At 42.0% G+C, this 25,277-nt stretch overlaps 1 protein-coding gene across 1 annotated transcript; it reads left to right on the plus strand.

Annotated features, from left to right (window-relative positions):
• The first annotated feature begins 29 nt into the window (after positions 1-29).
• Positions 30-24,536, plus strand: CIR1 (corepressor interacting with RBPJ, CIR1). Its single transcript, XM_044417794.1, has 10 exons — positions 30-217; positions 2,734-2,828; positions 3,348-3,421; positions 4,276-4,286; positions 4,389-4,444; positions 5,834-5,882; positions 6,049-6,166; positions 18,899-19,005; positions 20,902-20,987; positions 22,413-24,536. Exons 1-10 carry the CDS (start codon positions 146-148, stop codon positions 23,068-23,070), a joined length of 1,326 nt encoding a protein of 441 aa, XP_044273729.1. The 5' UTR covers positions 30-145; the 3' UTR covers positions 23,071-24,536.
• The last annotated feature ends 741 nt before the right edge of the window (positions 24,537-25,277 follow it).

The following is a 25,277-nucleotide window of genomic DNA, read 5'->3' on the forward strand; positions in this document are numbered from 1 at the left end:
CCGGAAGCCCCGGGTCAAAGCCGGGACTCGGCTCCGGCGGTGTGAAGCGAAGCGGACGCAGCCTGTTGTTGCGCACTTACGCCGGGGGCTCAAGGGCTGCTGGCCCCTTCAGGAGCCCTGATTTGCTGACCCTGCCGCCGCCGTCATGGGGAAGTCGTTCGCCAACTTCATGTGCAAAAAGGATTTCCATCCCGCCTCCAAATCCAATATCAAAAAGGTGAGCGAGCCGTCGGCCGCGGCCGCTTCTCCGGGGGCAGCCCGCACCGGCATCGCGCTCGCTCTCTCCGCGCAGCCCATAGCCAGGCGCCCGGCGCGGCGCATTTAGCCGCGGCAAGGCTCTTCAGCCGTCTTCCCGGGAAAGTGAGGGAAACTCGGCCCTCCTTCCCTTGAAGCTCCAAGGCCGCCTCCCCCGACTCGGTGTCTTCCAGCCGTGTAGGTCATCAACCAAGCTGGATGCGGAAGATAGACGTTGTAATCCAGCGCGCCTGGAGTGCACCGGGTTGGGGAAGGCGATCCCTTCTCTTCCTCCACCTCTGCTGCCCTGCTGTTGTGATGATCACTGATCCTCCACTCCCCACAACGTAAGAGTTGGGTGCCTGGGATGCCAGCTCTATCTGGCGATAAAAGGGTTGCATTAAATTTTGCATTCCTATCCTAACTGCTCATAAGTAAGCCTCATTGAATTCAGTGGCGCCTGCTTCCATGTTAATGGGTCTAGGATTGCAGCTTTAGGATACAATCCAGTGTCTATTTAGACAGTAAAACTGGCCTACCAATTCCCAGTGCTCTTCTGCCAGGACATTTTAGGACATTTTTCTATCTTACCATGCATAGGATTGTGCCCTTATTTGGGTTCTGTGCTGTCTTGTATCCCTACAAAGCAGGAATCAAAATAAATGAGAAGCAGGACAAAGAAATTAATGGAACAGGGATTGGGGAGAAAAAACAAAGTATCTTCCCAGATACTGAACACCTTGGCTAACCAAAGGATTTATTTCCCACAACAAACTCATGAAGTAATGGTTGACAAGGGGCCCACATCTTTTACATGTGTGCCTGCAATTGTCTCAACCCCTCCTCTGTCTATACAGACAGCTGTGTTACCCACTGTTCTCATGTGTTTCCATTTAATATAACATGGGCCTGCTTTTAGTGGAAAACTGAAGTTCCTGGGCCAAGATTTACAGGACTTGTATGATTTGTTGTACATACCCAAGGGGTCTTCTATTTCTTAAACAGCAATAAAACATGTAACATTTTATTTTTTTACTTCCAAGTGCAGATTCAGATATGGCATGGAAATCTGTATTCACAGGCACAATCTTTGAGGATATAGTATCTTTTTGGAACATGGCTATGGTGTACATCATAAACAAAGCAAAGACTAATAGATAATTTGTCATCCATTATATTTTATAAGCCAGCCTAATAAATATAGCCCAAGTTAATTCTGCATACAAAGTGTGTACACAAAAATGCAGTCTCCCCTGCATCCATGTAGAAAGTTACAGTTTCTTGCATTTTCACAATCACTAAAGCTAGTTAGGGTTTGTTTGTTTTTTTCACCAAGATCTGTGGTGCTCCTGATGTTGTTGAATCACAACCACAATTATTCTTGCTGTTATTGATCATTGGCTATGTTGGCTGGGACTGATTGGAGTTGAAGCTCCATCTGAAGGGCCACATATCCCCACTCGATTCTAAAACTTTCTTGAAAAGATTCTATACTCCTAAATACTGTAAGGTCACCTGCAGAGTTTGTTTTGAGATGTCTTCTTTCCGACCCAAGACTATTTATAAATATTTATGTATTTATTCACATATTTATCTGCCTTCTATAACTGCCAAAGGCCTTCCTAGGCAGCTTACAAGTAACAAGCAAATGTTAAAAAGCACCAGTCTGTTTCAGATCTTTGAGGGCTCTTGCTATTTCTTTCTGTGTATTGTTAAAAACCCTATTTCTTTTACTAAGTTCTGCTGCCTTATCTCATGGTTAAGTCTTTCAAGTCTGTGTTTGCACCTCAAATCTCTACATGTCAATTGGAAGTCCCACTGAGTTCAATGGCACTTGCTTCTAGTGAGTGGGGTATAGGTTTACAGGATCGTTGTTTCCACTAATTTTCCTGGAGCCAAAAATCACACTGATAAGTCTGCAAATGCATGACTCCCACTTCAACTTTTGTTTTTGAAATTGTGTTACATTACTTACCAAACTTAGTGTTAAGACAAATATTTAATCTTGGAATCAAAATGTCAAAGATATCAATATTTCATCTTTAAATCCTCCACGAACCCTTTGATTACTGTCTTCTGGCATTTGCAAAGGAATATACTTTTTAGTGTGTCAATGTCAAAACCACATGCTTTCTCATCTCTATTTGACATTGTTATTCAGATGTCCTGTCCCCAAAAAGGATGCAGCATGGAGTTGGGAGTTGGAATGGGGAAAGCAAAATGTACAATTCTTGTACCAGTCCTAAATGTATTTAATTGGAAGGAAATGGAACTGCTTCGAACACATCAATAAGCTATTTCTAGAAAAGGTTGAATTTTGCTGTATTTGTGCTAGAATTCAATGTATTTGTTCTATTTTCCCAAACTATATAACGGATTATACATAAGTTGTCAGTTTCATGATTTATTTGGGTTTCAGAATTTCAATAAAAATCCATAAAGTGGCAATCAGAAGTTTTATATAAGAAACATTATTGAAGTGACATTTGTTCCAACTAGGTATGGATGGCAGAGCAGAAAATATCTTATGACAAGAAGAAACAAGAAGAATTAATGCAGCAATACCTTAAGGAGCAGGAATGTTATGATAACAGGTGAGAAGTGGCACTTCGTCTTAGGTTTTGATTGATAAAATAATGCCTACTTTCATTTTTTATTGAAAAGAAAAAATCAGATACAGCATCTAAATTTCATATTTCTCCATTAGTTGCCATTCTTCATCAGTCATACTAATTTTGTTTCTACATTGTTTTACAAGTGATTGTGATATTTTAAAAGGTTGCAGGCTACTCTGAGCAATAGTTTCACCCTGAAAGGGTAGAATGTAAACCGTATAATAGATGATATTGGTCTCTTCTTGAGAATAGCAAGCTTTCCTTTTAAAAAAAAAACATTTTCTAATCCTGATGACACGGGAGAATAGGCATTACCTAGCACAGTCTACTGATATAATAGAAGTGCAACTGTCAAGTTAAAATATTATAATGCAACTGGCAAGCTTAATTCCTACTATTTAAAATTGAATGCTTGTTTATTCTTGTTAGATTTGTTTAGTAACAATACACATTTCTTACATTTCTTGTGATATATTTCTTGTTATACATCCTATATAGATTACTTATGGGTGATGAACGTGTAAAGAATGGTCTAAATTTTATGTATGAAGCCCCACCTGGAGCAAAGAAAGGTAATTCTTATTCCTTAGTAGCTCATGTAGCATTTATTAGCAAGCCAACATCAAGAGTAGGTCTGGTTGAGCACCTGCCAAAGGTCCCTACCCCGCGAGGGACATCCCAGCAGCGCCCTGCTCATAAGAAGCCCCTGGTATTGTGCATTCTCTGGAGCCTGCTTGCTCACACACCTTTCACTGTGGCCCAGGCATTTGTGTTGTGAATATAACAGTAGTAAAAGTATCTGCAATGAACCTCCCCAACAGGGGAAGGTACAAGTCAGCCCACAGAACATTCAAATGTTGGTTACCATTAGTTGTTAGTTGAGATTCATTGATCACATGTACATATAAAATGCCAGAGTCTACTTAGGAAGAGCCCCATAGCTCAGTGGCGGAGTACCTGCTTTGCATGCAAAAGGTCCCAGGTTCAAACCCTGACATCTCAAGGTAAGGCTAGGAATGACCCTACCTGAACCCCTGACCAGTCAGTGCAGACAGTACTGAGTAAGATGGACCAAGATTCCAACTCAGTTCGAGGCAGCCTCCTACCTTTCTTAAAATGGGTAATACTGTGGCCCTTTAGATGTTGCTGAACGCTAACTTCTGTAAGCCTCGTTCAACAATGCATTAGCTTTGAATCTAGAAATTAAATCTTAAGTTTTATGTAATTGCAAATAAATAGTACATATTTTAAATAAAGAAAAATACTCAATTATAGTTACAGCTCTTTGAAATATGTTTCTTTTAAATAGATGCGTGATATCTCGAACAATCTGAAAGTAGTTTGAAATGCTGATGCCTAAAACATGTCTTTTCTAATATTCTGTCTTATCTTTTCTCTGTGCTGTTCCATGATGTTAATCAAAAAGAGAACAAAGAGGTAATTTTGAACTTTGATTTCTTATCTTTTACTCATATTTGTTATTTATACATTTCAAACTAGAATTTATGTTATAATTTGCTTTTTAATTTTGTTTTTTAGCAAGAGGGAGAAACCGAGTACAAATTTGAATGGCAGAAAGTAGCTCCACGTGAGAAGTAAGAATTATTCCTTTATCATTTTATAATGTCATCTGCAGGGATTATTTTCATGTTTGCGTCTTTTGAACAAGATTTCTTAATTCCAAGAACTAGCCTGATTTACACATGAAACTAACCCCTAGTGTGGGATGCTGAATTCTAGACTGTACAAACAACTCGGTTTGTATTGTACAACTAGACTGTACAAACAACTAGGTTTGTATTGTACAACTAGACTGTACAAACAACTAGGTTTGTATTGTACAAACCTAGTTGTGCATACCATGGGCATCTCAGGCAGCCAGACACGGACAGATTTAAACCACAGGTTGTTATTAAGTGTGAACAAAGAACTGTGGGTTGTAGATGAGTTATCAGGCTACAGAGTCAGCAGTCATGAGTAGTTAAAAACCCACCCATTCTACATGCCAGTACTACAGTAAAGGCATTTGGGATACGAGGAAGGAGCATCGAAGAGAAATGAACAACCCAAGTAGCTACAAAACAAGCAGTGGTTTCTTCAGCTTTCTGTCAAGCAAAGCTTGAGTAAGACAACAAAAAATAGGTTGACTAAGCCATGGATTATGTAATCTGTGTGACAGGGCATTGTCACATGGTTGAAAACCTGTGTATCCTTAAAGAAATCAAGGACTGACAAACCTACCTTTTCAAGTGATAGTATCTTTGATTCTTGTTTCTTTGAGTGTAGATCAGCTGACTATAAGCTCTCCTACATCCAGGCTTAATGAAGTATAAAACCCATAAAGTGAAGGAAGGCAAATTAATATACAAAAAGCCTCACTCAATTTGGCAACATACGTTTTTGGTATCATTGACCTCACCCAGGTAACCACTGGACCCAGATAATTGCAAAAAGAGCTTTGCTTACCAAAATTAACCTGGGTTTGGCCATGGAGATCTAGAACATGAGTGGGGAGAACAGCAGAATTGAAGGAGGCCACTTTGCAGATCATCTTTTTCCTCTCTGAGAGAGATGGATCTAACCTAAAGTACTGTTTCTTTAAAATACTTGTATATTGCTTTTCCACTTAATTCTTCAAAGGAACTCACAAAAATGAACTATGATCAAATAATTTAAAAGGTAAACATGGCAACACAGAGCAGAGACAGCAGCTACAAGAAATAAAACAGCCCACAAAAATGTTAAGTACATATCAGTAGAAAAGCAAACATAATAAAAAGAGTAACAGTGAAAGTAACATAATCCTTTTTTTAACCCTTGACAGCTATGATGAATATAACAGTCTTGACCTGATGAATTTGAAAGTTGTAACAAAATTATAATTCTGGAATATGGCAGACTTATAAACTGTTGTCACTTATAACATTCTTGTCACATATGTGCAAATAAAAATGTGTATCTTCTTCTTCTCTTGCATTTCAAAGATATGCCAAGGATGACATGAACATTAGAGATCAGCCATTTGGAATCCAGGCAAGTTTTGAACATTCTCTCTACCCACCCTGCCCCTATTTTGGGTGAATTTCGAATGTCCAGTCATGTGCAGATTATTTTGGAGGCTTTTAACATGCCTCATAGGACAAAAGTGGATAGAAACAGAACACGGAGTAACATTATGACAGTATTGGTAATTTTTCAGGTGCGGAATGTGAGATGCATTAAATGTCACAAGTGGGGCCATGTAAACACAGACCGAGAATGTCCTCTGTTTGGGCTTTCTGGAATTAATGCAAGCTCAGTTTCCAATGATGGATCAGGTAGGCATGCAAAATATATTTTAATCAAATTGTGAAATGGTATTTTGAATTTTTTTCTGAAAGGTGGATAACTTAATGTGATAGTGCAGTTAAGCATAGGTAACCCGTGGCCCCCTAGATGGTTTGGTCTACAGCAGGGGTCCTCAAACTTTTCCAACAGGACCAGTTGAAAGTTGCCCGCGGTGGGTACGGGCTGCCAAGGTGGTACTGGCGGGGGGTGCGGGCCAGGGTGCGCATTCATGTGGCAAGGCGGGGGCGGGGGACGCACAGGGTGAGGCAGCCGCTTGCTCGAGCAGAGATCGTTTTCTCCAAGTGAGTCCAAAATGATCCCCATTCAAGCAAGCTGCTGCTGGGGGGCACACACGGCAGACACCGGCTTGCTCACAAGGAGATCATTTCTCCAAGCGAATCCAAACCAATCTCCACAGGAGTAAGCCGTGTGCCCACGTGCACAGCGAGTGCAAATCTTCTGGGGCGGGCCGGATCCGGCCCTCGGGCCGTAGTTTGAGGACCCATGGTCTACAGCTCCCATGACCCTGCCCCACTGGCTGTGCTGGCAAGGGCTGACAGGAGCTAGAAGCCAGACCATCAGGAAGGCTACAAGTTGCCCAGCCTTGGTGACAGTGCAACTTGGGATGCAGTTTTTTCTTTGTGTAGCAAATAGTTTTGAATAAGTATTTTGGGGGCCACTGAAATGGATCATTGTATTTCTGTTGATGGATGTTCTGTTGATTCCCAGACTGCATGTTGGAACTCTCTGGCATGTGCAAAGGGGACTAAAGTGTGCCTTGAAAATTAAACTGCTATATTGGACGTGTTCGTGGTTCTTGGGAGGTTCCATGCAGCATGGACTGCCGGTAAATGCGCAGTAATGTATTCTCAAGGGAAGATGCAGTGGAATGGCTGTCACAGCCTGTGCTATAAATCCAAGGCACTGGGGAATCCCATAAGTACCAGCAAGTTGAATCCCAGCCTGAAACACCGGCTGGGCAAGGGGGAAGACAGGAGGCTGGGAGCCACTAGTGACCAGACTGCCTCAGGGTTGGCAGGAGAATGCCTGCCCACTGGTCTCAGAGCTAAAGAAGAAAATGATCTAGTAGCCATGCAATTATTAATTGTCTATGCAAAAGTAAGCCCCATTGAGTTAAGCCTGGCTTACTGCCAGGTGATTGTGCTTTGGACTACAACCTAAGACTATGTATATCTCCAGTTTTAATGCAAAACAAACAAGGTAGATATCAACATTAGAGAAACTTCAATCAAAAGTAAATGAACATAAATTAAATTGCAAAAGCAGTAAGATAAAATGCTAAGGAAATGCTAATTTCTTGGCTCTCTGGAGTATTACCTGGTATCTAAATGAAAGCTGTATTGGGAGACGCTTTCCATCCAGATTCCTGACTCTGCCGACAGGTGTCTCCATTGCTCTGGCACATTAATGATGCAGCCCTACCATTTTAGAGTGATATCTATGTGAACTTTATAGAAGGCTAAATATATTTCTGTTTGAATAAAATTCAGATACTCACTGTGCACAAGTTGTACATTATAAATGCATGTATTTTTGAACCTTTTTCATAAACCCTCACTTGGAGCTTCTTTAGTGGCATTAGTCACCTATTAAATTGAAGTAGCTAGCTAATGTAGCATGACTTTTCTGTATAGATAGGGATGGAAACTTTTCTTTGGTTTACAGTCCCAAACTTCTTAGATAGCTGGTGTTCATGTATTAGAACCAGACACTAACCTTAACTAAACACTTAATGAAATGTTATCAGACTGGGTGCATGTGCATAACTTCAGTCTCCTATGGGAAGAACAACATCACATTACTAGAACCTCTGTTATCTACTGATCTGCTTTTAATGTACAAACAAGAGTGCAGACTCAGAATTTCAGAATTTCAAACAAAGCCTTCCTACTCTATATAAAACAATTCTTCATATGAGCTCTTGCTAAAGGACAGAAGAAACGCCTTGCCAGATTAGACAATGTTGCACCTAATTAGACCTTTCTGGAAGAATCTTGAGAGTGGGCCATGACTGTCTCTTCTGCCCATCCGTGGTAATTGCACCTCCAGCAATTTATAGATTACGTTCATATTTTTGGCAATCTTTGGGACATCTTTAGCTAAAACTCAGGTGTGAACTGTGGGGTTTTATATTTGGGATTCTTAGAGGCTCCTGACCCTCTCCATGGGTGGGCAGAGGATATATTGCTAGATGTTAGGGTTGCCATACTCCCCGTCAGCCTGGCCAACGGTCAGGAACGCTAGGAATTGGAGTTCAAAGCACCTGAAGGTTTATCTGCCTGCCCCTGCTCTATCACATAGGCTAGCTTAATAGTTCTTCATTATTGGAAAGAATTGCTATAGTGTATTATATCTTTACTGTATTTTAATATCTAATAACAAAGAGGCAAATAGTCTAGGACTCCACTGTGACAGACTTTATACAAAGTCTCCAAATGCAGAAAGTTGAAGGTCTGGCTTGAAGGTCTGCTCTCCAAGAAGGGTTTTTACTGCTCTGTACTTTTGGCAATGCTTTTTTCTGCTCTTGGTGGTCATTGTAGAATTAAGCAAGGATAGACACAATTCATCTCTTTCCATACCTGCATGTGTATTCATTTCACCCAAGGACACAACAGAGCACTTTCCTGCTAGCTCAGTTGTCCTGAATACACTGCAACGCACTTGGGCATTATTTCTCATGTGCCTACCCCTTCTGTTTGCAGCCCCTGCAGCTCTTTTTCTCTGAGCCCTTCCATGGAGACTGCATCACTAGCTCAGTTCAAAAACCAGTGGGCCTTTCATCATGATGTGTTGCAAGGTCATGCTTTTAATTCCTTTACATGCAGAGGATTTTCATGGCACTGTTGTCCTGATCAAGAAGTCCAGCAGAAGGCTGTACCCCTTGAAACCGGCAATAGGTTGGAGGCTGGCTACCAAATGAAGATGCAAAGACAACATGTAACTTAACGCAGAGTTTCAGCCATGCATATTTGTGCTCGCTGAGTTCTTCAACTCGTAACAGCTTAACTGTTGCAGGATTGCATTGAAAAATCTTAAATGGAGTCCTCCAGATCTCTTCTATGAAGGGAAATGTTCCAGGTTGGCAAAGGAATTATGCAACCGTTGCATATCAGAACATGTCACTGTTCACAGTAGGAACTCGCTCCTTGTGTGGAGCTCAGTGTGCCCATTAGAGCCACAGTATCATAGACCATATTTGCAGCCCCATTTATAAACTTTCTATTGATCTCACTGCTGACACTTCAAATGGAATAGTTTCCGGTTGATTGTACCCATGCAGATTAAAGCCCTTGTCTGGTGTTCATGAGTACCTTGTTATTTAAGAATGGTTGTCTTTTTCCCCCTTTTTCACAATACAAAAAGCACAACTCATGGTGTTGCGAACAGAGGAAAGAACAAATGCTGTGTCTGGGTGGATTTCATTTTTTCCTTTTGTATACAGACTGTAGTGCTAATCCAGTTGGTGATTCAAACTTAAATATATAATCTTTCTGCTTTCAAAAGTATCCTATTGAATAATATATCTCACTGGTGAATGGAGATTATTTTTGCAATAAGGCAATTTCACTGGATGTGGTTATCATGGGATAATCACACCCCTGGGGTACAGCCTTGTCAGTAATCTCCCAGGAGTGTAATTATTTCATGACAACTGCACCCCCCTGGTGTTGCATTTATTTCCATTATGAAATCTTAGTTTGACATATAAAGTAACTTACTTTGATCACTGGAAGCTACATGGTAGTGTTAGAATGTTCCAGCTGCGAGGTTTACCGAGACCAGCTATAAGCTTTACTACATTCTTTACAAAGTTAAATTAGGCAATCAAAATGCTTCTTTCGACTAAGCTGGTTTTAGATTTTTTTTAACTGATCTTAACTTTTCAGCTTTATAATCAAAAGAAGGTAAAATTTATATGAAAAACTGTATTAGTTGAGCTGGATTGGTATTGGTGTTTCACTGAAGTGTAGTTAATTGCATCCAAGAAATTCTAAATTTTAAAACAATACTTTACCTTCTAAACAACTCCTTTTGCTGATTATTTATAGCACAGATGGTCAAGAGTACAAGAGGAAATTGTTCATTGTAAATTCAGTCAAGGCTGAAGTAGTTATTGTGAAAACATTAAGGCTGTCGCCAAGAATGGCTGCCACACTTCTAGATCTTCCTCTGAAACACTAGAGCTTCCTTGTATTATGGCAAGATAGTGTCTGACATTGTGTACTTCAGTCACCACTGATTGTGGATTGGTTGCCACCATGTGTACGGAATGCTGGACTAGGTGGACCTTGGTCTGATCCGGCATGGCTTTTCTATGTTTCTATAATTGTGTAAGATCAAGTTTAGTTTGATAGTTGTATCTTTGTCGTGCCATTGAGGAAAGCGTTCATAGAATTTACTGCAATAGCTAGTTTGGCCCTGGATCAGGGCTCTTTCATGATTATACTTTCAGATGTGTAATTTGCTTCCAAGGATGTATAGTGCGCTTTCAGAATGCTGTCAGAAACAGCTTCCAAATGCAGACTGGGAAATAAAGTTAAAGCAGTTCGTTCTACTTAATCCATGGGTATGCATCCTTGTGTGGCTTATAGTGGACACAAAGTGGACGTTGACCCCAAAAACTGTGCCTCAAGCATAAGCTGGTTGAGTTTGCTATGTGATACTTTTATATATACTATAGTGCAGTATAATTAATTCTTCTGACGTGTCACTAAGAAACAGTGAAGAACAAACTTAGGTTCTTCATTTTTGCACTTCTAACATGGTTTGTAAGGTAACATAAATTGATATTAATGGTGTACATATGCTGTCTAGTTTCTGCAAAAGTTCAGATGTTTACTAGAAATGGTCATAAAAATGGGAAGCCCCTATCTTCAGCTTTCTTTCCAAGAATATCAATTTCCCCTGGGGATGTTTTTACTCTTAATGCTTTGCTTAGAATATATAGATCCGAGGAAGAGGAAATGTTAGTTTCAGATTTTTTTTCCCTACAATATCTTTAATTATGGGAATAGCTAAAGCAATCTTAATTGCTGGACAATGTGTATCAGGAAATATTCGTGGTGGTAATGACCAGTCCTTATTTACTAAGGGCATCATGTATAAAAGAGAGTTGTTACACTGGCACAAACCCTTCTTCTCTCCTGTGAAGCATTGCAAGTAAATCCAGGGGTGTGAGGTTAAGAGTCAACATAGGCCTCCAGATGTTGGCGCCTACAACTCCCATGAGCCCCCGGCAGCACAGGTAGTGGTGTGGGATCATGAGAGCTGTAAGCCAAAGCATCTGGAGGACACACCACTTTGCCAGGCCTGGCTGGAGTGTGATGCAAGTGCCGTCACCAGCTATAGCAGCGTTGCCAGTTGTTGCATAGCAACCTGAGTGTGTACACGCTTTCCCAACTCCAAACCTCCGCAGAGCATTTTTACATGTATTCCATTTATATCAGTTCAGACACCAGCACACATACACAGAGCCACTGCCGTTGCAATCAGTTATTTCCTGGCATCAACTATAAGCTGAGGGAGGAATAAAGAAGGTTTTGCAAGCCTTTTCTTGAAGGGTGGTTGTATAAATGAAGCTTAGATATGTGCATTTTCCAGGAAGGGTGATGGTCCCTACATGATGGCCAAAAGCTACATATCAACATTTATCTTAGCAGAAATCAGGTTCACAGCTGTATTTTTAATGCCTTTTTACATACCAGAAACTGATTTTTTTCTTTGAAGAAAAGAAAAATAATGGTTCACAGCATTGCACTCTTGTTATTTTAACTAAGTTTGGAAGCGTAGGGCCCAATCTAGAGCTCAGCTGGGAAAAGCTTAGAGGCAGCGTTGTGCTGTTGCCCTCACAGTTCAGAGTACTGGTTGAAATATTTCACATCTTTGGTTCTCTACATCTGCTGTAAAATAGCCTATTCTCCATTGATTTTTTTTCCACTGCTTGTAGCCTCATACTCTCTAACTCTGCAGAGATCCTTTGAATTAACCCAGAAGAGAATTCCTAAAACTCATGTGGACCAAAGTTTTATATTGCTATTTGTGGTGCAAGAGCAAACCCTGGACGGTTACGTTATTTGGAAGAATGTGACAAGTGGCATCTGCAAGAGTAGTGAGCAAATTACAGCTGTCAGAGTGGGAGATGTGGGCTTAGAATAAACTGACAGAGTTCTCAAGGAAGGTTTGAGAGGCTGTTTTGAAACTGCGTTCTGTTACTGTTTGCTAATAAAGGCTACATTCCTGTGGCTTCCCAACATTGTCTGGGGGGAACATAGGATTATTTGGAGCCCCAGCTCCCAAGGTTGTCCATTTTCAGAGGTGGCAGTCCAGAGGGTAAGCCGCAGCTGCCCTGCCCCATAGCCAGCGCAGAAAGAACCTCATTAGCTGTCTCTCTGAGACTGGAAATCAGACAAGCAGGTCAGGGCAGTGTGGGGAGGCAAGGATGCTGGGGCCAAGAGTTGCCCAGCCACAGCACTGATCTAGACAGCTAAAAGTGGCTAACTTGTTGACATGTAGGGTGCTTTGCTGCTGCCACACCTCGCGCATGCACCCAAAATCTATATTACATTGGAAGAAACAGCGGTGACCTATTTTTTGCGTAATGCAGAAAATAGTAGGTGCTTTGAGGTCACTGCCAATCACAGTAGGCAGCACTGGGCTTCCTGGACAAATAATTTGATTGAGCGAGGCAGCTTTCCGTTTATTTGTTCTTTCCTGCAGTGGTTCCTTAGATAAACTTGTTCCAGTAGTAACTCACGTACTTTGGCAGCCTTGTCCATTAGACTTGCAGGTGTATTGATATAGGTAAACAAAATGCCTCCTACGAGGCATTTTACGTACTATTTTACGTAATATCTGGGTGATCGAGGGCTGGCCTTAGACATGGTTTCCTTTGCAAAACATCGCAAGGTCTTTTCCTCGGATCCTTCTGCACCACCCACTGCTGCTTCTTGGGACGCGGCTACTTGCTTTCCTTGCTGCACGCTCTCTTCGGTTACCAGAGAGGTCTAGATAATTCCTGGAATTATGTGGGCCACAGCACCTGCAGCCACCGAGTTGCAAGTCCAGCCCCTGCCCAGGAGTTGTTGTGCTGTGCAAACCTGGTGAGTGTGAGTTATGCAAGGGTTAAACAACCCTCTCCTGATCCTGAAACTTCTGCATAACCCATGCTTGCTGAGTTTGCACACCTGAGAGACCCCCAGGCAGAGGCTGCATATTCAGAATTCAGCCATTCACACCACAGCCCCTGTGTGGGTCAAATAAACATTGTGGTGTGTGTACAGCCTCCACGACACCCTTGAACTCAGCTGGCAGTCTTGTGTTCAAACTACTCCCAGTATATCCCATTGGAAATTGCTGTCCTGTGAAGCCAACAGTGCTTATGAGTTTCGGCTTATGAAATTCCTTAAACTAGGGCTTGGTCCATGCTGCAGTACAACAGAGAAATGGTTGGAAAGTGATCGTAGGCATAGAATTCAGCTTCGTGTGAACCTTCAGCTTTTCCCTTTTTCTTCATGAATGAGCGTTTCTTGGCTGAGAAGATGACATGTGCCAGTGTGTGAGCAGCGCCCCCTGAAACCTCCAAAGCCAGAAAAGTAGTCGAATAAAGATGTAGAGTGGTTGGAGGCGAGGCTTCAGGCTCCTTGCCCCTCCCCTGACGAGCAAGCGAAATTATGTAAAATGAGTAAAAAGGCAATGAGGTTGCTCAATGTGCCTACTTCACACTGGTCACAGAATTCAGGTTTTGAGGCTCAGATGCGCATGTATGTTGGGTGGCCTGAGTGCCAAACTTACATTTTTAATATAGGGAAAATCCCTGCATGCAGCCCTGCTTAAAAATGCAGCCAGCATTGTGAAAGTGGCTTCCTTTCCTTCAGCTAAAGGATCCTGGTTGGTTCCTTTGTATTTGCTGTACCATGATGATGATGATGAGGAGGAGGAGGAGGAGGAGGAGGAGGAGGGAGAGTATGTCTGTACTACCCAGTAGCCAAAGCTGTGTGGGTGGTTCACAGCACTTACAAAATGCAACCTAAACCCTTTAACATAAAAACTTAAGAACAATTTAAAAGCCTACAGACAGTTACAGTGAGATAGCAGGAGCTGATGTAACAGCTGGCATCCATATCCCACCATATGCTGTCAAAGGCCTAAGAGTAGAGGGCAGTCTTAACCTAGCACTGCAACAGTGGTGTTGTTGGCATCATGCCGACTTGCGTGGGGAGAGCATTCCACAACTGAGGGGGGTGCCACTCAGAAGGGCCCCTGCCTTGCCACCATTTTCTGATCCTTCCTTGGAGGAGGTCCTGAGGTGTTGGCCGTAGCTCATGGATAGGTTTGTAAAGCCACCGCTCCCTATTTTATAATATTGCGGAGACGCAAGGGGCCTTGTAGGCTCTCTGGTTAAATCCCTGCTCAGTGCACAAGATTCAGAACTAGAGCTTCCCTAGCAGATAGCCGCCCAGAATGTCTCGGCTGAAATGGTGCTGCTGTTATTAGGGGAAATGTAGCATTCGCTCTTAATGGGGGCAGGAGAAAAATGTCAAATAAACATAGCAAGCAGTGACTTGTTGCAAACCTCCCAGAGAGCTTCAGCTATTGGGAAGTATAGAAACTGGATGTCTATTAAGCATGCATATAGTCTGGACTAGAAGAAAGCCTCTTTAGCAAGGGATCTTGTTTTGAATAGAAGTACTAGAGCCAGCCCCTAGAGGGCAGCACTCTCACTTTTCATCCCTGAGAACAGCCATGTAAGTTTCTGATTCCCGTTTGAGCTCTTGTGTGAAAATTGCCTCCTCTCGAGGTCTGGTGTTAAAGCCAGCAGCTGTGCTTTCCAGACGTGCAACATTCCTCAAGACCACCCTGTCATGTTGTGAAGAAGCGCACAGAGAACTTTTGAGTATTGGCAGTTTAGAAATGTTCGGCAGTCAGTCTTCTGCAACCCTGCAGATCTCTGTCTCTGTTTCTGATCACCTCTTTCTAAACCTTTTCCCTCACTCAATAAATCGGCACTTGCTCACACCAGAACTGTTCTACGTACATTCATCTGCCACCCTGAACAAGTGCTGCTTTCTGGCAAAGGAGCAGTCTGGGCCTAGACAGCCCTCACCACGCGCAGTGCAGGCAGCAGCCTGCATGGTCGCTCTCATTATTCCATTATCTGCCCAGATGATGGCTAGCCCTGGTGCTGGGCACACAAGGGACTAGGAGGACTAGGCCTCTCCCCCCCCCCCCCCCCCCCGGTTTCACTTGTCCTGTCTCTTAGAGGTGTTCAGATCATATCCCTACATTCTCTGTGTTGCAACTCAAGTGGAGAGTTGAGGAGCAAGCTCAGAAACAGGGCAATCTCCTTGAAACTCCTCAACTTTAAACACACAGCCGTGAGAGTCCTGAATAATGTCCTGTATTTCTTTCTCCCACCAGGCTCTTGCTGTGTAATCCTATGCAGAACCGTTGCCCATGGACTCCAGTGAGACATACTCCCAGATAAATGTCCATAGAATTACAATCTAAATATATAAACATAGGCTTAGAAGTTACAGATAGTTATGAGCATCTTGAATGTCATTTCTCTTTATCTCTATGAAAAGATCACCCTTCACAGCGGTACTGAAGGCCCATTTTGCTCGGGATCAAACTACTGTTTGTTTGGAATGGCTTAAGCTACATTTGAATGATGTTTATTGAGGATTTAGGGCATGCTGAAACACCGGTATGTTCAACAAGGTTCTTCTAGAAGGCTCTGTAGTACTGAAGAGGGGAGCCCCAGGCCATTCCTGTGCATCAGTCTTCCTAGCAATGGTGTGGTCCAGATGCCTTGGATGACAAACTCTGCTTCCCCTGAGCATTGCCCGTTTGGATAGGACCTGGTGGGAGACGCAAGCCAAAACAGTTGGAGGATACTAAGCAGAGGGAAGGCCAATATGCGCCATGGGCCTCACAATTAAACTCTGTATCCATACAAAATCAGTGTCTGGGTTTTCAAAGGTATTCTTAACAACCGCTTGGATTCCCAGACTTCATGCTGTTTGACTGTAAACAAAAAAAGGGGGGAAACATAAGGCTAGATTACAGGGCCCAGCTTTGCAGAGCTGTTAGGCAGGTGCTTAGTGTGCTGAATTGGAAACAGAAAGCACTTCAGCCCCAAACCCATCCCACTGAGGAAATCATATACAACAACAGCAACTTCTGCAAAGAGAGGGCCTGTGGTGGTAAATCAATAACCTGAAGGAAAGTGATACAAAATGTTAACAATTCTCGAAGTTCACTTTCTTTGTTTCTCACTTGTGGACAGCCTTTCCCTTATAGGATTCACAGACATACAGACCCCAGACATCTAAATCTATGATCATAAAGCACCCAGTTTGGAAATAACTTTGGCTCAAATTAATAGTAAATGCTGGTAGCAGTATAAGAGCATTTTATAATGTTAAGTCTTTTACATGGCATGGCTTGCTGAATTGACATATATTTTTAGAATTTGCTAAGTCTACATATTTTACCCCTACAATTTCCAGCACCATTTTTCACTGGAAAGGACTTGTGCAAAACCTAAATGTGTATCTGGACATTCTCTTTGTGGGACTGCAGAAGTATTGTGCTGTGAACAGCAGTCTTTGGATACATCATTTGAGGTTCTTTTAATAATATATTTGGTTAATGAGTGATTGCAGAAAGGAAGAGCAAATGATGAGGATCAAGTGCATAGCTTTGGAAGTTGATGTTGTTGAGCAGTAGCCCTTGCTAGTGAATAAAGACTCAAATCTATGTATATTTAGACAGAAAAAGTGTTACAACTCCCATATAGTAGTTAGTTTAAGGATGGAGTAGGAGACTGTCAGGTAGACACCCCAGGAAGCAAACAATCATGAATTGTAGTCAGACTGATAGGATTTGAAAGTGTAAACCAGGTGTGTCCAACCCACAGCCTGCAGGCCATGTGCAGCCCCAGGTGGCTATGACCATGGCCCAACATAAAGTTTTTTGTAACTTGTTTGGGCAGTTCTCTAGTGTGAACTTCGTAACAACAACATCATATTGCAATGTCATGTAAAATAAATGCATGTATGCTCTTGCTGTTTGTATGCATGGTGGTGGCAGATATCATGAAAATTATGCACATACTTTTTTTTTGCTCATCAGCTTTTGTTAGTGTTTGTGTATTTAATGTGCAGCCCAAGACAATTTTTCTTCTTCCAATGTGACCCAGAGAAGCCAAAAGGTTGGGCACCCCTGATCTAAACCTAAAATACCTGTGGATAGTTCGATGCTGCAGTTGTTTTGATTGAAAAACAGTAACAATGGGAATAATTTAATTATCCCCCACACCCTGAAAAGAAATAAATGAGTGAGAGTAGAATCATGTATATGCCTATTCAGAACCCAACTGGATTAAGTTCAGTGGGACTCAAGAAGGTATTGGTGGCCACCAAGTTTTCATCGTTTGTTTGTCTTTATAAAAAACCTTCCATCCTTTATTTGGGTTATGGTAAGGACTGACAGATAGGAGCCAGGATGGGCATAACCAGTGTCAACTCTTGGTTTCAAAATCTAGGTCGTAAGTGTGCTTTGTGCTTAGTGTTGGTACAGAATGACGATGCTGATGGTGGGAGTTGGACTGGATGAATTTATGGGAGCAGGCAAAGGCACTGGAGCCCACGGCCCATTCCTCAGCCACTAGCCACAGTAAGAGAGGGAAAGCCCTGCTTCTGCAGCCACCCAAAGAGTATATTTGATTTTTGGTTTGAGCCATTTGCCATGTGCCTTAGGCATTAAATAAATACGTTAAATAAATACTGAGATTTGTGGATTGTCTTAGAACAAAATTTTAGCAAGCGCAGAGACCCATGGAGATGAGCATGAGCTCCTGAATGTGGAGGCTCACACTCATCCAGCGCACAGTGGGAGGAGCTGTAGTGTGGCTTTTGGTTCCTCACCCCTCCCAGGCAGCTGTTCTCTGCTATCTGGTGATGGGATTTCATAAGGGAAGAGAAGGGAAGGAGGCAGGATAGACTTCAGGAAAGCTCACATGCTGGTTGCTCCAGTCTCGGTTCCCCCACCTCCTCATCCCCTTTTACCTGTCCCCAAGGTTGCTTCCCTGACCTGAGAGAGCAGCCAGTACCAATCTTTCCATGCCATCCCCAAGGTGGTGAGGGAGGCAGGTCGGTGCTCTGGTTCCCAGCTCCGAGGTTGGAGCACTGTGTCTGACCTCAGAGCTGGGAATCTGAACAATCCTGTGCCCCTCAGACAATGTCTCAGGGTCATAAGATCATTCCTTCCATTTTTAAAAATTATTTTTAAAATGTCTTTTCAGTATCTCTCTTTAAAGTGTGTGTTCATATGTCTCCTTGGTGTCAAAAGGTTTTTAAATCTTAAAGTTAGAATGGCTTTCTATGCTTACTTTATTTTTTGTACTTTTGACAAAAGCTTAAAGCCAGACAGTACCTAAAATATATTGTGTTCAACCTGACAAAGTTACATAAGAAGAGAATCCCCTTGCACTTAAAGAAAAATGCAATTATTTTCTATTCTGAATCTCCAGACTGCTGTTTTAGAAAATCATATCTGATTATTTGCTCAGCAGAAGATTATTGAGTTGATTTAGCTGTGATTTTACTTAACAAAGCATCAGCTGAATTCCCACTGTGGAGTCCAAAAAAGGTAGAGAGATATAAATGATACATTCAAACTGTGATTTTGGTGAACAGGGCCATCAATGCACCCCTCGGAGCTAATAGCGGAGATGAGAAACAGTGGGTTTGCACTGAAACAAAATGTACTGGGGAGAAACTTGACCGCAAATGATCCATCACAGGTAATGATCTTTTTATCAGTAAGCTGAAAATGTCTGTAAATCTAAATGTGATTGCTTGTGAATTGTTACTTAATGTTTTTATAATATGCATATCCATAGGAAAGCCAAATAGATAGAGCAAGGGATGTGTGTCCTGAAACTTACTCTGCTTTTCACTCCCCCCTCCTTTTTTTGGTTAGCCAGAGTGACAAAGCTAAAATAATTTTTCCAACCCATCGCTTAATAAATGAAATGCCTCCTGTGGGGCAGCAGAGATTTAATATCTGCCAGCAGAAATGGTTTCGGCTTTACTTGCCTGCTTATGATAAGATATCGACTGTCTTATCCAGAGCCACCTACCCCGGGTGAGGACCAGGGGGAAATAATGAAGAAGCGGCATTCGGGAAATGTCACCTTTGGCGACTACGCTCCAGAACTCCCCGCATGTTTCAGGGGAATGGCAAAGCCCTTTCCCCATGGCTATGGGAAGCCAAGCTTGGCAAATGCAGGCTAAGTCACGGCTTGGCAGGGCTTGTGGGGAACGACGCGGGTGCTGTGGATGTGCTGTTTCTGTTGACGGTCGCCTGTCTCTTGGTGGGGGCTTGCATCAGGGCAGGGACGCCCCAGCCTTCGAGGAGAGAATCCTGCAGCACAGCCTTACATTTTCTGGCCAGAGCGCTTTTGGGACTGCTCTTCACTGGTGGGAGCTCGGCAGCCAGGGGCGCAGGATGTCTCCGTCCTCTTCCCTTGAAGAGCTGGGGCTCACGGGTGCGCATGCAGCATGGGTGCATTGTCGTTTGTGCGCCACAGTACAATGCAGTTGTAAATTGGGCCCTCAGAGTATATCACTTCATGTGTAACAAAGCAGGCCTGAGGGTTGTCGGTCAGTGTTTTTAAACACTGAACTGCCCCAGTAGAAAAAAGCAGGTGAATCTTGGTGTTAAAATAAAGGGTCCATCTGGGGGAGAGGGGGTGATCTCCATGGGCAAGCCACGGGAGGGGAGTAGTTGGCTGAATTTCAGTGACTTGCCTCCATGTAGACCCTTGGCATGCTTCCCCGCCAATGCCAGAGCCGCAGTAGAGCAAGGGTCCCTGGGGACACATCCCAAACCTTTCAGCAAGCCAAGAAGTTGGCCTGTTCAGATGGGCAGGCTGGGAATTTTAACTGGGTTGCAAGTGCATCTCTGCATCTCCTTAGTCCTCATGATAAAGAGGAAGTAATGCCTGGCCCAGTACATGTACAATATATCTTAAATGTTGTGCCCTCCCCATGTTCCTCAGATACCTCTATTCTTCCTGGAAGATCAGGAAGCCCAGCAAAGAATGGTTCGACTGAATGTGGCCGTCTGTCTTAGGTGTTGCTTTCTTCCTGCTATGAAGGAGGGGGGACACAGAATGCCCCAACTTTTTAGTAAGATAGATTTGTCCCCAGGAAGCAATGTCCGAACAAGACTTGTGTTCAGTTTTATGTATGACTATCACAAGTCAGGTTTCCATTTAAAAAATCATGCTCAAGCCAAAGCAAAATATGAGAAAAAACATGGAGAAACGCTAAATACTGAATTTAACTTGAAACCTGAAAGGCTAAGTAAACTGTCCTCAACCATCTTCAGCTCCATCTATTTGGCTTTTGTGGAACTAATATTATTAGGGCTTCCTATGTATTTATGCCCATACTGTTTCCTTTTAGAATGATTTTAACACGCTACTTTGATAAATACATGTCAAGCACCACTTTCTTAAACACAAAATCCTTTGTTTCAGCATTCTTTGCAGCAAAATCCCTATACTTCTTCAAATCCATATATTATTTACATATATTATTAAGCACATACATTATTCATATTGTTGTGCTAACGTTAGTGCTGCCTTTCTCATTCCTAGCCCACAGCAATGTACTCTCTTGTCTTTTGATAGGAGTTTGTGGCAAGTGAAGGCGAAGATGATCCAGAGGTAGAATTTCTGAAATCCTTGACAACGAAGCAAAAACAAAAACTTCTGAGGTAACCATATTGCTGGCATGTAGCCCTCTTTCTGTCTATAACCAACCGTCACCAGTGGATGCCGCAGCAGTGGGGTTCTGTTTTATACTGGAATGCTCTTTTTAGACTACCCCACAGCCGCAAACGTGTTGGCCTGTTAGGAACTGTGAGCTTGCAGTCCTGCCCTGTTTTAAGAGTAAACGAAGTCTAGCAGCACCGTTGCTGTTGATACAGGAGAACATGGATGCAGAGCTGCAGCTTCAATGTAATTTGCCCATCTTAAACCCACTGCTTTGAAGGGAGCACTGTTAACTGAAATGGGACTCATCTAGAGTTGGGGGAACAGCTTGACCCTTGATTTGCTCTGGCAATGGGCCTGCATACACAGCACTTGTAGCGCCTGGCTCAAGGTAATATGCGTCTGAGTCATTTGGGGAAATGGGACTTACTTATAACCCATCTTCTCACAGGGTTTTAGCCTTGCCATTTACATCAGATTTGTTGTGTTGCTGTTGTTTTCTGCCTTGGGTGCCTGGCATTGGAAGCCTGAGCATAATTCAGTAATATGGAACTCCGTCAAGGGCCAAAAAACCCACCCAGCCTTCTCAGATGAGCAGCAGTTTATGTTGTCAGCTGTTTGACCTGGAGAAAGGAGTGAGAGATCCTTAAGCCATGCTTCCTCTCCCAAGCAATGCCATGGTGTTACCTAGTGGGGTTATACACGTGCCACCTTGGCTGCTGGATCAGGCTGAGAGCACTGCATGCACACCTGATGTCATATCCCAGTAACCAGGTTCCGGTCCATGCATGGCCCTGGCTCAATAAGAACAAAGGGGCATATAGAAATCGGTAACAGTCCTCTCTGACTTCCGTGGAAGAGGATTGGAGCCATATTTTTGGAACACGGATACTGTAATTTCTATAATTATTATAATTTTAAATTATTTAAATATATTGAGATTGTCTCTCAAACTTGTTTTCCTAATTAAAAGTTCCGTATTAGCTCAACATACTGAGAACTATTTCAAGGGTAAATTAAACTAGATTAAATGTGCACTTCTTCTCCCCCACCCCCTTCCATAGAGTAAAACAATGCAGAGGTAACTATCTAAAAAATGGATGAAATTTTGAATCTTAAAACTAGTCAGAACTGGCTCTTTTAAACAAAACAAAAAACTAAAGCTAAAGCCGGCATTCATATTGCTTTCTCCCTTTCCTTATAGAAGTCAGCAATTGTATAACTTTTTACAGTAAATAAAGGCTACATTAAAAAGGGCCAGGTGGTAAGCTTGGAGAGGGGGTATCAAGATTGTATTATGGTTTAGATAATTCATTCTGATTATTTATCATACAGGATATGCTTTAAAGATTGATGTTGGAAATATAGTCGTTCAGTCTTCTTTCTCGCTGCTTAATTGCTTTGCTTTTCTGTGTTCAAAATAAAAGGAAATTGGATCGCCTGGAGAAGAAGAAGAAGAAAGATAGAAAGAAGAAAAAGCACCAAAAGAGAAAAAGCAAAAGTAAACACAGGAAACATAAGAGCAGATCTTCTTCCACGTCCTTCAGTGAGTCTTCAGTAAGCAGCCGTGATAGTGAGACTGACAGCCAAGATAAAGCAGCACAAAAGAAGCGGGATTCTAAGGAAAGAAGAAAAGCGAAGTTTTCAGAGACTAGCAGCAGTGATTCTGAAGGGAAGGCGAAGACTAAGGGAAAACTTTATGAAGATCCCTCCAGCAGTCATGGTAACAAGGACAAAGATAGCGAGAAGTATAGACTTTTAAAGCAAGATAGTTCTGGGGAGAACAACAAATGGAGCTCCTGTGCCAGCAAAAGAAAGCACACAAGCAGAAATGATAACACAGACAAGAGGGGAGAATTGGAAAGATATGGGAGCAGAAGCCACAGCAAGGAGAGGCGCGAGAGAGGCTCTAACACAAGGCACAGGACTTATAGCCCGAGTGAGGAGCAGCGTAGGAAAAACGAAACTACAAGTCGTAGCTCAGATGTTTGCAGAGAGCAACAGAAACATCGGGAGAGCTACAATGACAAATACAGGAGAATGGAGGGCAGAGATAGAAGCAGAAGCAGAGACAGGAAAAAATAGATAATGTGGGTGGGAGATGCAATTTTGTGGGTCTTTTATACATTCCTTTAGTAAGGGCTCTTGACTTCTCCCTCTTCTCCATCAGCTGGCCATTCGCATTGAAATGTCAGCTTCTTACTTTAAAGACTCCTGTAAACATTTTTATGTACATAGCAAACAAATACAACCTTTTAAACACGAGCAACAAATTATCTTCTTGCTAAATGTGTCTTCTGTTTGAGTAACCAGTCACATGGGAGCTTTATTTGATAAATCAAGTTTTCATTTATTTTAGACTTCAATGTACAAAAAAAATTGCCTTGTTTCTGTAAAATTGAAGCTTAACCAGTCCAATTTATTTCTCATTACTTATGTTTATTTAATAAACATAAAATAATAGGTGAGGAGCAGATGAGTCTTCTAAGGCATGTTACATTATGCCAATAATACTTAACATGTGTGTGTTAAAATCCACAAATGCTAGGTTATTTTTGACTGAGGCATGTTCACCAAAATCGACCTAAGAGGAAAATTTCACAAGTTCAAACAACAACATAGTTCCACACAAGTGTGTAGCCAACATTTTTCACCACCTGCGGAGTATAACTTGGTCAAGGCTATCTAAGCATCTTGAACCCCTGTTGGTATATGTCACCACAGTGTCAAGTTATTGTTCAATAGTTTCTCAAGACATGGGAAGAATATTTACTGTCTTAACAGTTTCTGTGTGCAGTAGGAATCTAATGTGAGCTCCACTCTCAGCTTACAAGAAGCAGCTTATTTCTCTTAGGATTGGGGGATTTTTTTTAAACTAGATGTTATTATGATATGAAGTACATTAAATAAATGTCAGTTTCAAGAAATGGATCTCCCTATTTTCTAGGATTTTTCTGCTATTTCAAAGGCACAGGTAGAAACTGCTGCTTTTCCTTTTTAGTTCTCAAAGAGAAGGAAAACTCATTCATTAGAGGAACCAAGTAGTGCGATTTAAGTCAAGGTGCAAGCAGGCAACTTCTTTCTGCCTCTGCTACAATTTGTTCTGATTGGTTATGTTTTTGATTACTTTGTACCACTGTGCAGGAGCTTGTATATAATACAGAAATTAGTTTTCATAGGAAGTGGCTTAATTGCATTACAAAACTCAGTCTTTGCACATTATATGCATATTACCATGAGAAAGTAAAAATAGCAGGACTGGATGCTAGAGATAAGCAGGACTGCAAACTACATTAACTTGTTGATGCTTTCATTAAAAGAAGCTAAATGGCACAATGTTTGCATTGCTGGGTGTACTTACTTAGAAGAAAAATCTATTAAACATACTCGCTAGTAAATATGCATAGGTTTGGGCAACAAGAAAACAGATGGTTATAAACAGACTGAAAAGCTAACACATTTAATGTTCACATTATTAAATTGTATATACATTTCTAGCTTGGGCTAGTTCAAAAGGTTGGGATGGAAAAATAAAAAATTATGTACCTAAAGTGGCTATTTAAAATTGTTTATTATCCCCCACATGCCATTCTACCTACCCCCTTTTAAGAATTATCGCACAGTTTACCACACTCTTGAAAGATATTTAGTCTTCAGCTTAGTGAGGTTGGGAAAATGCCTTCTACTTTAACCCACCCACTAAGAAGATTTCTGGATTTACCTTTTCTGTCTGGACTTGGTCCACAGACAGTATTTCAAACAATAGTACCACCTGATTTTAAACATTACAATGGGGAAATAGAAAAGGCAGGCTCTTGGTTTGCTAGATCCACACACTGTTCCTATCTTTACTGCCAGAGGCAATTTAAATAGATGCTCTGAAATTTAAGAGCAGCACTTCCCCTATACCTGGGCACCCATTTCCTACAACATTGTGGCTTTGTTTCTAAAGCAACACAAGGGCAAGAACTTAATATGAAGTGTCCAGGGCACAGCTTTTCAGAGTTTATGCCTGAGAACACAGGGGGACATTTTGGTGCAAAGCCTGCATTTGAGAACGTCTTTCAGCCCAGTAAAATTTGTGAACCCACTTTGAAAGGGCCTTTGGAATAACACATAAGTAGTGCGAGACATCTATTTCTCTGCCTCTGAAAAGAGCAGTCTCTTGTCTCTCCACGCACCCACCCTCTCTCTCTGGCCTATTTTGTTGTACATAGAAAAGGGGCATTGGTTCAAGCTTGTCTGTGCTGGCAGCTTGCCACCCAGCTGCTGCTGTTACACTTAATCCTCTT

Source organism: Varanus komodoensis, unplaced genomic scaffold (genome assembly GCF_004798865.1).
Source record: "Varanus komodoensis strain SLA01 unplaced genomic scaffold, ASM479886v1 scaffold9, whole genome shotgun sequence".
Classification (NCBI taxonomy): Eukaryota; Metazoa; Chordata; class Lepidosauria; order Squamata; family Varanidae; genus Varanus; species Varanus komodoensis.